Genomic DNA, 14,564 nt, shown 5'->3' with positions numbered 1-14,564 from the left:
AAATGAAAAAAAAGAGGGAAATATATACTCTTGAATGTCTCATTTCAGCTCAACCTGACAAACAATAAATCTTTGATAAGCAGATAGTGGTTCATCTTCTCCTAATGGAAACTAAACATGCTCCAACACTCCAAATCTAAGCAGGGAACCAAACACAACTGGGCCAGAAACAGTTTTATAGAGAAAAGGTGAAATGCCACAGACAACAAGACTGAGAATATGTTTTTGAGAGACAGCCAAGCATTTTCGCTGGATAAAACGCATGGAACTTGTCAAATTTGTCACTTGGGGAAAGCGGCAAATAGCCACAGGATTTTACTTCACAACACTGGTCATTCAGCTAGTTTTCAAATGACCTCATAATTCTTTGAGCAAAAATGAAACATTTGAACACTATAGAGTTACAATATCTATACAATCATGGAAAACAAGGTTATATAAAGTGCCATGATGTCTCTGGTTATATCCAATATACCCTGTCTCTTAGCCTTGAGTTAGAACTGTTCATTCTCTAAAAAAGTACTGTGTTTACATTGGAGCCATGGCCTAGCAGTTAGCACACATATTCCAACACATTGTGCCATGGTGTTCATGCAGGCAATGCAAGTTTTGCTTGTCATTTCCTGACCCTATCTCACCCCCCCTCTCCTCAGCATCTCTTTAACAGACAGTGTACTTGAAATCCAGTCAATGAGACAGTAAATGTCTTGTTCACCATAAGTGCAGTTATCTTCAGATTTTCCAAGCAGTTTATATTTGTTTCAATGGACACTAACCTGGAAGCGGCCAACCAATTGCTCTGGGGAGGTAATTCCATTGGTCTGACCGGGAGTGGGAGGAGCTGGCCTGTGTGGAGAGAGGTAAACATGAGTACTCTTATACTGTTTTCGTGCGTAAATGTTTAGTTTCATGTGGTGTTTGACACCATGTCCTAACCAGGCAACATGACAGTGTTACATCCTTGTGGGTATATGGGTTGTGCTGTGTCCCCCCTTTCCTCTCTCTCTCTCTATAACTGTCGCTTTACACCATTGGTTGAGTCTGATGTCAATTATCCTCAACCCCTGTGACATCAATTCATTCTTGCCAATCCTGTTTCTCTGTGCCTTTTAAAAGACTTCCCAAAACAAACAGTGGGAAGTCCGGCTGTGTTGGTATGCTCATTGTCTTGTCGTTAGTGAACATATCAGTCTCCAGCAATTGATCTTTTTTAGTTATTGTGAGTTTTTGTTGTAAAACTAGGAAATTGAGGACAGAATATCATTAAGAATAAGAATGTCACGTGACCTACAATGTGCACATGTAGGCTTCAATTTTTTGTATTAGACACCAGGTTACGGCCATCCGATGCATGTTTGCTCCACACTTTAGACAAATGAGAAAAACACTTCCACACTCCTACGTAAACGTCCAGTTTGATGATGTTTTGACCCAGAATAGGTCTTCGTCAGGTCAAATAAGTAACGTACAACCCTGAAGCTGTCCAAGTATCCAATCAGATTCAAAATGTTATTAAACTGGAACATTAGTAGTGTGGCAGCGTTTTTCTCAGATTTTATAAAAATGTATTTGTAAATGTGCACCAGCATCTATTTATTTGTGCATATACTAGCCTTAGTATATGTAGCATGATTTTAGACCAATGAGATCAAACAGTGGGCAGGACTAACCATCAATACTTTGCAGCTGGTCAGGACAAAAATTCAGACAATCACAGAAGGGATAGCTTTTACCACTTGTCACTTTATTGTGTTGTGTCTGGTTAGGATATTAAAAAAAATCTGTAACTTGGAAGCACTGTTATTGTATGGGATGATCCAGGCCTAAAATTGGCTTACTGGGATTGCTAGATAAGTTTCATAATAACTTGGCATAAACTTTGGTTATCTACTGAAATAATTAGTCTGCCAACATGCAGATATCTTGCTCTGATAAGGTAACTGGATAAACTTAAAACTTCCATTAAGGAAAGGAAAATTCCAGGTTGAAACCAAGTTACTTTTCTGGCTACCAAGTAAGTCACATTCAAACAGGTCCCTGGACTAGAAGCTGTCTTATCTCAGTCAAAACACCTCAAATGGTCAAGAAAAGTTGACAAAACAAAGTGAGCCATAGTGAAATAATCTCAACACTGCATTTTTTTAGAAACTGAGGGTAGCCACAAATTTAGCATGGATAGTAAATGTTACAAAATGCCAAAAGCTTGGACATACAGTAATTCAATCTGACAGAGGAAAAGACAACACATCAGCAGAACTCCTGACCAGGAAGCACCATATGTTGTTGTAAAATGTTTATCTTCAAATTAATCACTGGCCTATGTACGGTACAGAAAGCTCTTTCTAGCTTCACGATAAGGGAATACCAAAGGGCCTGATTCAGAGCTGGAGCTCTACATCTACAGGTAATATTGGCATCTTAGTCAAACCCAAGATGGGGTGGAGGGAGAGAAAGAGACTAAAGATTTGTTTGGGGCCCTAGTTACATTATAAGAGACTAAATCGTTCACCAACTAAGGAAACCAATTCACTCTGGCCACATGTCATCCGTTTTACTTTCCGTAGCATCAAATGTTTAGTAGAATGAAATTCTTCTAGCTTTGCTCCACTGTAGATGGTTGACTTTACAGCAAGCACTCCTGAAGCACAAACTTAAGGGCACTTTAAACAGTCAGAGAGTTGATGTAAGCGAAAGGAAAAAAAATGTTTTTTACTGCTATTAATGAGATCTTTTACTGTGAGGCTTCTTAAGGCAAGTGTTCAGCACTCTTCTTTCACTGCCAGTAAAAACACATTGATATTAAATTGCTCTCTACCTCTTGCATTTTACACTTGCAATTGTTTTATCTTCTTAATTTAAGTTACTCTACTGCATCCTACTGTAATACTCCCTCTGATTTATTCTTTCCTCCACATATCCTATTTTTTCCACTTCACCCACCCAGGATTAAAGCAGATGAGGTCTGAAGTGGAGCTTTGGGTGCCTCTAGACTAAATGTGGGAACAGAACATCTATAGAGCCAGACAGCAGGCACAACAGAACACAACACAGGCTCTGCAGAACAGCCATTGTATTGGACCGGAGCATCTAAAACCCATGCCTTCATTAACAGCACATAAAAGCATAAAGACAAAGCTCTGAAGTGCCATTAATCAGGTGACTTTCCTACATTTGACACTGTCTGTCCAGGGATATTGTTTGTCAGTACATGGATGATCAATGCAAACTCAAGTATGACTCGTTAGAATGAGTGGTAATGTTTTCACTTAGAGGATGAGGGGTTCTGGGTACTAATCTCCCCTTAGGTTATTTAATAAACAAAAACTACAGCAAAATTGGAACCAAACAGTATGATTTTAAATAACTGGCTAATGAGCCTCAATATCCCTTCACTTTAAGGGAAAGTACACAAATAAAAACAAGAGACAGAGGTAACTTCCATAGAGCAAGCACAAACCTGAGGTCAATCTTACCTTTGTTAACATTTGACTTGTGAGTCTTCACTATTCCCCAGTTACAAGACAGTGTTTGCATAGTGACAGACAGGCAAGGTTAGAACAGGTTTTCTCAACATGACAAGGGATCTCTGGCAGGTAAAAAAATGAACAGTTTCTTAACAGCTTTCTAACCCTCAATGTGAAAGGGGAATTTCGGCTTGAGTGCTGTCATAATTTAGAGCGTGTGGGGTGGAAGTTACACATGAAAACTTCTATAGCAGTGTTATGGATTTATTGTAGTATTAAAGTTTGGGTAGTATGAAGCCCCATGCAAAAAAAAAAAACAAAAAAACCTAGGGTTCCCAAAGTTAAAGGAATTAAACAGAATTACAAAAATGAAGGATGTTTTCAAACAACCTTTGACAACACACAGACTCATCATGCCCTTTCGCACTGATTCACTATAAGCAAATAAGCCATATTAAATAAAGGTAAGAAATGTTTAACATTGTAATGAACAAGACCACTTTAACATATACACACCGGACAAAGCATGGAAGAGGAAACGGGTTGTCCGGTAACGTCGCTGGAATGAACGACAGCTGGGTTTGTGGAGGATTTTGACATAAAAAAAAAAAGTTACATATTTCACCTGTAACGTGTTCATTTAGGAGATTAAATACGTTTAACGTGGTTAAACACAACTAATGCTTTTACCTAATTTGGCAACACAGCAGTTTTATTGTTCTGTGTAATTTACTGATTGCAACCTTGTCAAAAAGCACCCTCACATTTGTCTGTGTTCAATACACTAACTTTATTTTATTGGAAATTATAAAAAATTACTTATTAACAGGTAATCTGATAAAAAATATGGGCTACCCATTTGTCCAAACAATGGAAGATGGGGGGAGTGATTGGGAAACCTGTTTGAAAACCGTTATGTTTGCGATTCCTTTTGTTGCCACAAGTAATACAATTTAACAAACTAAAAAGTTTAAGATTAATCATGAAATTAGTTTTTATATATTATATATATATTGACAAGATCAGAAAATAAAAATCCTGTTCCAAATGCTTTTACTTTGCTCGATACGCAACACATCATATAAACTCAGCAAAAAAAAAAAAAAAAAAAAAAAAAACGTCCTCTCACTTAACTGCTTTTAAGCAAACTTAACAAGTGTAAATATTGTATGAACATAAAAATATTCAACAACTAAGACATAAACTGAACCAGTTTCACAAACATGTGACTAACAGAAACAGTCAGTATCTGGTGTGGCCACCAGCTGCATTAAGTACTGCAGTGCATCTCCTCCTCATGGACTGCACCAGATTTGCCAGTTCTTGCTGTGAGATGTTACCCCACTCTTCCACCAAGGCACTTGCAAGTTCCCGGACATTTCTGGGGGGGATGGCCCTAGCCCTCACCCTCCAATCCAACAGGTCCCAGACGTGCTCAGTGGGATTGAGATCCGGGCTCTTCACTGGCCATGGCAGAACACTGATATTCCTGTCTTGCAGCATATCATGTACAGAAAAGGCAGTATGGCTGGTGGCATTGTCATGCTGGAGGGTCATGTCAGGATGAGCCTGCAGGAAGGGTACCACATGAGGGAGGAGGATGTCTTCCCTATAACGCACAGTGTTGAGATTGCCTGCAATGACAACAAGCTCAGTCCGATGATGCTGTGACACCGCCCCAGACCATGACGGACACTCCACCTCCAAATCGATCCCACTCCAGAGTACAGGCCTCGGTGTAAGGCTCATTCCTTCGATGATAAACACGAGTCCGACCATCACCCCTGGTGACACTAAACCGTTACTCGATTGTGTAGAGCACTTTTTGCCAATCCTGTCTGGTCCAGCGAAGGTGGATTTGTGCCCATAGGCGACGTTGTTGCTGGTGATGTCTGGTAAGGACCTGCCTTACAACAGGCCTACAAGCCCTCAGTCCAGCCTCTCTCAGCCTATTGCGGACAGTCTGAGCACTGATGGAGGAATTGTGTGTTCCTGGTGTAACACGGACAGTTGTTGTTGCTGCCATCCTGTACCTGTCCTGCAGGTGTGATATTCAGATGTACAGATGGTTTCTTCAATGTCCTAAGTTTTTATAACTGTGACCTTAATTGCCTACCGTCTGTAAGCTGTTAGTGTCTTAACGACCGTTCCACAGGTGCATGTTCATTAATTGTTTATGGTTCATTGAACAAGCATGGAAAACATTGTTTAAACCATTTACAATACAGATCTGTAAAGTTATTTGGATTTTTACAAAATTTTCTTTAAAATACAGTGTCCTGAAAAGGGGATGTTTCTTTTTTTGCTGAGTTTAGAATTACTTTATGAAACACAGTTTGTACAGTGAGACAGCAGTTTACTTGACGTCATTCTGATAAGTTTACTGTTTACAAACTCCTCAAGTTTGCCAGCAAGGGATGAGTGTTGTTTAAATCAGTGGTTCTCAACTAGTTTTGCTTCAGGGCCCAGATTTTTCATTAGACATCAAGTGCCAAACCAACACATGAACATTTTATTGTACAAAAGTAAGCAAAAATGTTTATAAAATCAAATATTGAAATGTATTAAGAATAATTAGTGATAGAATGTTAAATAAAAAAAACTAAATTATCTCAGCAGGCAATAATTGTGATCACATTGTGATCGGCACAAAACATGTTTATCCTCGATGCAAATGAACCCATATATTAAATGTAGTCTGGGAATGTAGACCTGTATTTTCTTTCACCACACTTAGTTTTGTTCATGGTTTTGAGGATGAGGGCATGTCATGCAACCTCTCCATGTTGATACAGTATATGCCTAATTTGGCTAGCTCCTAAGTGACAGATGGATTTGCACCAAAATACCATCAAGTTTGATTGGACGCACAGCCTTTGACATCAAAAACAAAAGATTTGGGAAACGTGTTCTCCTTTCTTTTAAAAGTTAATAAGCCTATCCAAACTATGTAAGATTTTATGGTTAATTGCACTGTATTTGCATTCAGCATTTTATTTTCCCAGTTGTCCGTGACCGTATCAGGCCTGCGTTCCATCTGATGGTTTTGACCCAAAAGTTGAGGACTACTGGTTTAAAACATCATCAACACATAGGCCACAGACAGAGGGGAAAATGAAAGACAACAGCTCCCATCCATTTAAAAGCCCGATTTGTGAACTGTTGAATGTTTAGTCTTATGTTCTGGAGAATAAGACTGTCAAAGTATTTGCACCTGTGAGAGGAGCTACACATATGAAGACACATGCAGCATGACTAAAATTATTTAAAAAAAAAAAAAAATTCCCAGGAAAATTCTTTGCAACCTCTTCCACATTACAACATGATTTATAGAGTAACTTTGTTATTTGAGGGGACACATGCATTCTTTGGAAGGTGCTGCATTCAAGTATGTCACTGCACTGCAGCATTCCAACCATATTTTAACTCTCTCGAGATGTGATCACCACAACAGAGAGCCTGTGTGAGAACATGAGTGAAAGACAAAGAGATATGGAGAAAAAAAAATAAAAATAAAACCACATGAGGCAAACATCAAAAGACGCTTTAGCAGCTGGAGAGTTCTCACAGGGGTCATTAATACTTCACTTTGTAGCGCAAAGCTATCAGTAACTATGTTTCCATCCAAGGGTTTTTTTGCGACAAAGTGTAGCGCGTCAAAAAGTTTACCGATATAGCTGTCAGAAACGCAAATTACTGCTAAAATTTCACAAGTGTCGACATAATATTTGTCGGTTTAACTCTAGCGCATAAACTATGTCGATACTTCAAATGTCGCGAAAAAATTCCCTGTATTAAATTAATTACCAAACAAATAAAGCATTCAATTAAAACCAAACGAAAAAATAATATTGTTAGGCCTATATAATTGCCTTTTCTTTACACAAACTTAAATTAGCCTTACCCTGTTCTGTAGACAAAAAAAAAAAAAAATGTCAGCTGAATGACACTTTTTTTCAAGACTACAAACTATCAGAACTATTTGTCCAATGCTGAGTTCACTTTCAGAAAACTAGATTTTGAACATTTTAAAACTTTAATATTTTAAATCTAACCCTCTTTACCTCGGATTGCATTTGTTAGGCTTCTTCAAAAAATGTAAATTGCATTATGATGCTAAAATTCATTTTAGATGACAATCAAGTTCAGTTGGTTATTAAACATTGCTGGACAAATATGCGGGCCATAATGCAGTTGTGATGGCAATGCTTTAGATTAGATGATTGTTCAAAATAGCCTATTGAATATCAGGAATGTATCATATATGTAAACCCTTATATTACACCGCATCAGTTTTTCTTTAATAGCTGTGCACACAGCATATACACATGGACGGATGATCCTTATACTAAGACTGAAAATTTCCCCCACTACTTGGTGCAGGTTGCCAGCTTGAACAGGCCATGACGATTCGCTTTCGGGTCGGAACCGGTGGCAACCTGCGATAGGTGCAACATCAGGACCAATATTACAGTCATATCAGAAGAGCAACTGCTCCCTTTTGATTGCAATTCCATCTTCTGATTGCATTTATTTGTGAAATTAAAAGGACAGTCAACTGTCTAATTTCAGTTGTCTCAATACTCTCCCCATTTTACCAAAACTTCGGGGTCGGGAGAAATTAGGGACATCTGGGAGGCAAAAGGTACACAATTAGCAATATACACACATTTCTGTATGGAAACGGCTTAAGGGCAGATTTCTTTTGCGATAAACCAAAACTTATGCGACAAAGCGTTGTCATCACACACACCATTTTTATCGATAAAAGGCTATCTGAACGGAAACAGGCAGAAGACAGCAAATTTTGCATACTGAATTGTGATTTGACTCGTCTTTCTTGCTTCTTTTTGAACTATCGATAGCCGCCTATATTCAGTCCTGCAGGGAAAAAAAAAAAAAAGTATGTAAACCCTTTGGAATTACCGGCATTTATGTATAAATTTGTCTTAAAATCTGGTATGATCTTCATCTAAGTTACAATAATGAACAAAAACAATCTTTTTTAACCTATTGAAGCTCATGCCCCCCAACCCCTCGGGCCTGATGTCACTTTGCTTACATTCCTTCACATTTACTACAGTCTACTGTCCAATTTTTTTTATAATGTTGACAAATACACAGATGTAATAATACAAATTAATGTATTTTTCTTGTACATATTGAATACATCATTCAAACATTTACAGTGTAGATTGGAAAATGTATGTGAACCCCTAGGCTAATGCGTCAAAAGCTAATTAGAGACAGGAATTGGCAAACCTGTCATCCAATTAATGAAATGAGATTGAAGGTGTGGGTTAGAGCTACTTTGAATTATAAAAAGTACTCCAACATTTTGAGGTTGCTATTCACAAGAAGCATCTGCTGATGTGGCTCATGCCTTGCAAAAGAGATCCCAGAAGACCTCCGATTAAGAATTGTTGCTTTTTATAAAGCTGGAAAGGGTTACAAAGTTATCTCGAAGAGCTTAGGTATTCATCTGTCCACAGTTAGACACATTGTCTATAAATGAAGACGATTTAGTACTGTGGCTACTCTCACTAGAAGTTGCTGTCCAGCCAAGATGACTCAAAGGGCACACCACAGAATGCTCAATGAGGTAAAAAAAAAAAAAAAAGAACCACCCTAGAGTGACAGCTAAAAATATGAAGGAATCATTGGAACTGGTTAACATCTCTGTTCAAGAGTCTACTATACACAAACCATTAAACAGGCATGGTGTCCATGGCAGGAAGCTGCTGCTTTCCTACAAAAACATTTCTGCACACCTGAAGTTTGCCAAAGACCACCTTGTAAGGCTTTCAAATTAAAATTTCGAATATTCGTCAAATTTAAAAAAAAAAGAATGCACATTCAAATGTTAAAACTGTGTATTCGAATTTTGGATTTGTGCCAAGCACTGACGATGACTTCAGATCGATCGCATTCTTGAGCTAAAAAAGGCTAGACACAGCGCAACAAATACAGTTTAACAGAAAGCAGGTGTCTCAATATGCTTTTTAAATGTCTTCTTAATTAGACACAGCATCTAAAAAAAAAACAGCGCTCCTGCGTGAGACGCTGATTAAACAAAAACAAAGGGAAACAAAGACATTCGTCTAGCGTGCATTTACACAGAAAAACAAATGGATTGTTGCAAGTGTTCGGTGTGAACAGCCTCTTACTGTTGTACTTGGCAGTTGCATCTTGCTCTCTTAATAAGTGTTTCTCAGATTAAGCAATTCGTTTTTTTTAAACGCTTTGTCAGGAAATATGTTCAACTTTGAAATGTCCATCTCGAGATCCTTGCATTCGGTTCCAGTCTGTTGTGTTCTGTCTGTTTGAACAGCCCCTGGCCTGGGCTCATGGTCTGAGCCGCTTCACCACCGAGTTCAGCCGAATACCTCTGCTATCTGGAAATATTGCTACCCTGCATACACTATAATGAATAAAAAAACAATGTGGTATTTCACTGTTATTATGAAGTTTGAGTCAGAGGTAGTATACTGTGGCATTAGTAAGTGTAACACCATGTGAACTGTCTATTGAAGCGTCCCCCCCCATTTTTCTTTTGACTTAACATTTGAAAATATAGACTGGCTAAAACGTTTTATTTATTTATTTTATGCATATTAGTTGAAAATGGAATGCTCTTTTTTAACAGCCTGGAATGTTATTTGCAGTAATATAATGTTGCTGTATGGTTTATGTATTTAATACGCCCTCTTGAGGAAACAACGTCAATTTAAAAAAAATCAGCTGACATCAAAATTTGAATATTATTCAAATTTTGAAAATATTTAAGGTAAAAATTTGAACTTAGTTTATCTGCCCAGTTGACAGCCCTACCACCTTGACACTCAATGCTACTGGGAATATATTTTGTGGACTGATGAAACTAAGGTTGAACCGGGTCTGGACCGCTTGCCATCATCAAGGGAAAAATTAATTCCCAAGTTTACGAAGATATCCTACAGGATAATGTCAGCATGGCTGTGCACCAGCAGAATCTCATTAGAAGTTGAGTGATGCAGCAAGACAATGACCCTAAACAACAAAGCAAATCCACTACAGAATGGCTTCCAAAATAAAATCCATCTTTTGGAGTGGCCCAGTCAGAGCCCAGACCTTAAACCAATAGAGATGCTGTGGAATGACCTCAAGAGAGCTGTTCACACCAGCCATCCTAAGAATAAGGCTGAGCTGAAGCAGTTCTGTAAGGAAGAATGGTCCAAAATTCCTTCTGAATGGTATACAGGTCTAATCTGCAGCTACAGAAACACTTGGTTGAGGTTACTGCTGCCAGAGGAGGATTGACTAGTTGTTAAATCCAAGGGTTCACTTACTTCTTCCACAACACCGAATGTTTAATGGGATGTGTTCAATAAAGACATTAAATATTATAATTTTTTTAGTGTTGTTAGCTAAATCGCATTGTGTTTGTCTGTACTTGTGACTTTAATGAAAATGAGATCACATTTTATGACCAATTAATGCAGAAAAGCAGCCAATTCCATACTCACATACTTTTCCTTGCCACAGTATTTTACATGAATGCACTGGTTTTGGTAGGTGTGCAGATAAACTGGCTGGCTGCCATTAATAGAGGAAACACTTATCTGCACGGGTTTAGAAACAGCTTTCATGCCACTAATTATTCTTACTCTAAACTGAATTATAGAAAAACAAGTTAGACAAAACCGTAGAGAAAATATACTTATGGATGGATTGTACTGAAAACTGAAGGGGCAGCAGTAGACAGCAGGATACTTGCATAAATCTAGACTAATATGAACTCTTGCTTATGCTGGAAGAGGGCAGATACACACCCTCTTCCTTCAATACTTTGGGCAGCTGGATACACAAACACACACAAATACAGCTAGAGAGTGCCATTGTCGGTGTAGTGTTGTTTCTGACCTGGTCAGAGACATGAGTTCAGAAAAGAAAGATTTACTGACATGGACACAGGAGTATGTGTGTGTGTGTGTTGTCTTTGTGTAGGACGCATAAATCAAGCAACGTACAAGGTTATCCTGGAAGAAAACTTGCTTCCTTCTGCTCTAAAAACGTTTCCCAACTATGAGGATTGTTTTTTCCAGCAGGAAAATGCCTTATGCCACACAGCCAGGTCAATCAAGGTGTGGATGGAAGACCACCAGATCAAGACTTTGTCATGGCCAGCCCAATCTCCAGACCTGAACCCCATTGAAAACCACTGAAATGTGATCAAGAGGAAGATGGATGGTCACAAACCATCAAACAAAGTAGAGTTGCTTGAATTTGTGTGCCAGGAGTGGGATAAAGTCACCCAACAGCAATTTGAAAGACTGGTGGAGAGCATGCCAAGACGCATGAAAGTGGTGATTGGAAATCAGGGCTATTCCAACAAATACTGATTTCTGAACTCTTCCCAAGTTAAAACATTAGTATTGTATTGTTTAAAAATGAATATGAACTTTCTTTGCATTATTCGAGGTCTGAAAACACAGCATCATTTTTGTTATTTTGACCAGTTTAATTTTCGGCAAATAAATGCTCTAAATGACAATATTTTTATTTGGAATTTGGAAGAAATGTTTTCAGTACTTTATAGAATACATATTATATATATATATACACACACACACACACACATATACATATATATGTGTGTGTGTGTAATATATATGTATTTTTATTTATTTTTTTACTCACACATACCTACAAATAGTAAATCCAGAGAAACTGATAATTTTGCACTGGTCTCTTAATTGCTGTATAAGGGCTGGGAAATTTAACGTGTTAATTTCTGAGGTTAATAGTTGACTTTTTAACACCTAGCACATAGTTTAAAAATAGCACCATTAATGCAATCTGGGGGGTTTTTTTTCACTTCCATTCACTAATGTTTTTACCCACTTCCTGTGGTTAAAATTAGCATATATGCATTTCCAGAAGGTCACGTTCAACTCGACTGCACATCCTAGCACAAAAGTTGATTGTGTGGAGCAGTGCACGCTTATTACACTTGATGCATGTCCCGGGCATAATAAACATGAGAGCGGATTTCCCTAATAGAGAATGGAGACTTCATTCGCAAGTGGTGAGCCAGGTGTGAGAGAGATGGGCAACCTGCTGTATTTTTACACAAAAAAAAAAAAAAAAAAAAAAGCTAACTTACCGTCATCTGGACTAGTGTCAAAAACAAAACCGCATGAGAAAGACCAAGCACGTGTGCGACAGAGACTGAACAGCAGCCAGAGAATAATAGTTTTAAGATTTTCAACTTCAGAATTAAATTTGTTTTATATATGTATAGTGTCTAATAACGCATTAGCAATATACACTTAATTTTATCTCGCAAATAAAGCTTTGAATCTGCCCATTTGATCCTATTATTAAAAAGTTCCACTGGAAAACAGCAAAAGATTTTGCCAAACTTTTGATTACAGCATGTCCACTGATTATATGGCATGTATGCATATACTTGTATCAAAGATTTATACCTGTAAAAATGGGTCTCATGAACACTATCCACAAAAAACTGAACATTGTACATGTACATTTTCAAATAATTAAAATAATGACTAACCAATTTCTTTGAGATAAAAGTAAAAAGTAAATATATTTATGATTTCATTTTAATGTTTGTTTTAATCCACTGTGTACCATGGTTAATCGTGAATAATCACAGAATACTGTGTGATTAGTTAAAAAAATGTTAATTGAGTCACAGCCCTAATTAATATTCAAATTAGTATAATTCAGAGTAATACAGATTAATTTTCAGTATGAATTACCCATCAATATGCTACAACCCCATTGTGATTTAAGCATACATATCAATGGTGTTAGCACCATGAGTATGCTAAAAAAAAAAAAGTACTAACTGAGGGCCAAAATCCAAACCTAGATGAAGCATTGTGTGATTAAATGCTCAATACTATAATATCATACCTAAACACATAATATTCAAGTGTTAAATCTCAGCAGATATGACATGATGCTCAGTTACACTATAAGTGCAATCTTCACTAAACTGATAATCCATTACTGCAGTTGGGTTTTTCAATGCACGAGTCAAGTGGGATGCATGTGTGTTTGTGATCGTGTTACCTTTCCACGAGCAGCTGCAGTTGTGTTGTGCAGCTCTTGATTTTGTTTTGTGCCTCTACATTCAGCATATCACCGGTATTCTGTCCGTTGATCTCCATGATGATGTCTCCGGGCTGAAGACAGGCCATCTCTGCCTTACTGCCAGCATTTACCTGAGACAAAAATTCAACCAATCAGAACTCTGAACCCATCAAGTGTTCAGAATAAACTGTGGGAGTCTGTGGTCAAATAAGAATAAGACAACTAAATCAGAGATGAGTCTTCTATAAAGATATTCTCTGATAAAATAAATAACAGTAAATTAGTTAAAAGGGATAATTCAAAGGGTACTATAAATCTCCACTTTCACAAACACAATGACTACATTCAATGAGGGAGTAGATATGTGAATTAAGCAGGATCAAGAGTCTGCTGAAAGGTGAAGTATAATGAAAACAGACACACCTTAAAACCAAACTGACAAGAGCTGCTCTTCGAGGACTCTTCGAGCTAAGAACCCCCATTAAGACTTTGAAGTCAATAAGGCCTAAACCCCATTAGGAGGTAAAGAGGAAACTAATACCAGAGCCTGACTCAAAACAACCAAACAGTGCATGGCAGTGCACTACAGACTCCCAAACTGTTGTTGTTGGCGGAGAGCAGAGGGGCAGAGGTGCCATGTCAGTGGACCTGCTCAAGGGGCAATTATCACTTGCCACAAAGACACACAATGAAGCGGGTCTCATGCAATCAGGGCATGATTTACTTCACAAAGTCTGTGAATATCCTTTTGCTCCATGAAGATGATAGCAGAGGGAGAGAGGGATAAAAAACAGAGGGGTGAGAGCATACATACCCACAGTGTGTGATTTAAACAATGACTTACAATTTCTTACCTATTACAAAGGAATGCCTAAATGGGTATTTTTCAGGGCAACCTCTGTTTAGGTTCTTCTCATGCAACTCCAGTTGTCTTGTGCAATCCAAGGAAGCACCACTAACATTTTAATTTCAGGGTTAACTGTCCCTTTACAGAGTTAT

General features: G+C 37.9%; 1 protein-coding gene across 3 annotated transcripts in view; it reads right to left on the bottom strand.

Annotated features, from left to right (window-relative positions):
• Positions 1-14,564, bottom strand: part of LOC127415476 (PDZ and LIM domain protein 2-like) — a 148,485-nt gene that overhangs the window by 89,763 nt on the left and 44,158 nt on the right. For all 3 annotated transcript variants that reach the window (XM_051654250.1, XM_051654251.1, XM_051654252.1), the window contains 2 exons: positions 13,545-13,696; positions 777-846 (listed from right to left, as the gene is read on the bottom strand). In XM_051654250.1, the coding sequence (XP_051510210.1) occupies positions 777-846; positions 13,545-13,696 (222 nt within the window). The remainder of the gene's footprint in view (positions 1-776; positions 847-13,544; positions 13,697-14,564) is intronic.

Source organism: Myxocyprinus asiaticus, chromosome 24 (assembly GCF_019703515.2).
Source record: "Myxocyprinus asiaticus isolate MX2 ecotype Aquarium Trade chromosome 24, UBuf_Myxa_2, whole genome shotgun sequence".
NCBI lineage: Eukaryota > Metazoa > Chordata > Actinopteri > Cypriniformes > Catostomidae > Myxocyprinus > Myxocyprinus asiaticus.
This window is presented reverse-complemented; position numbering and strand designations above follow the sequence as displayed.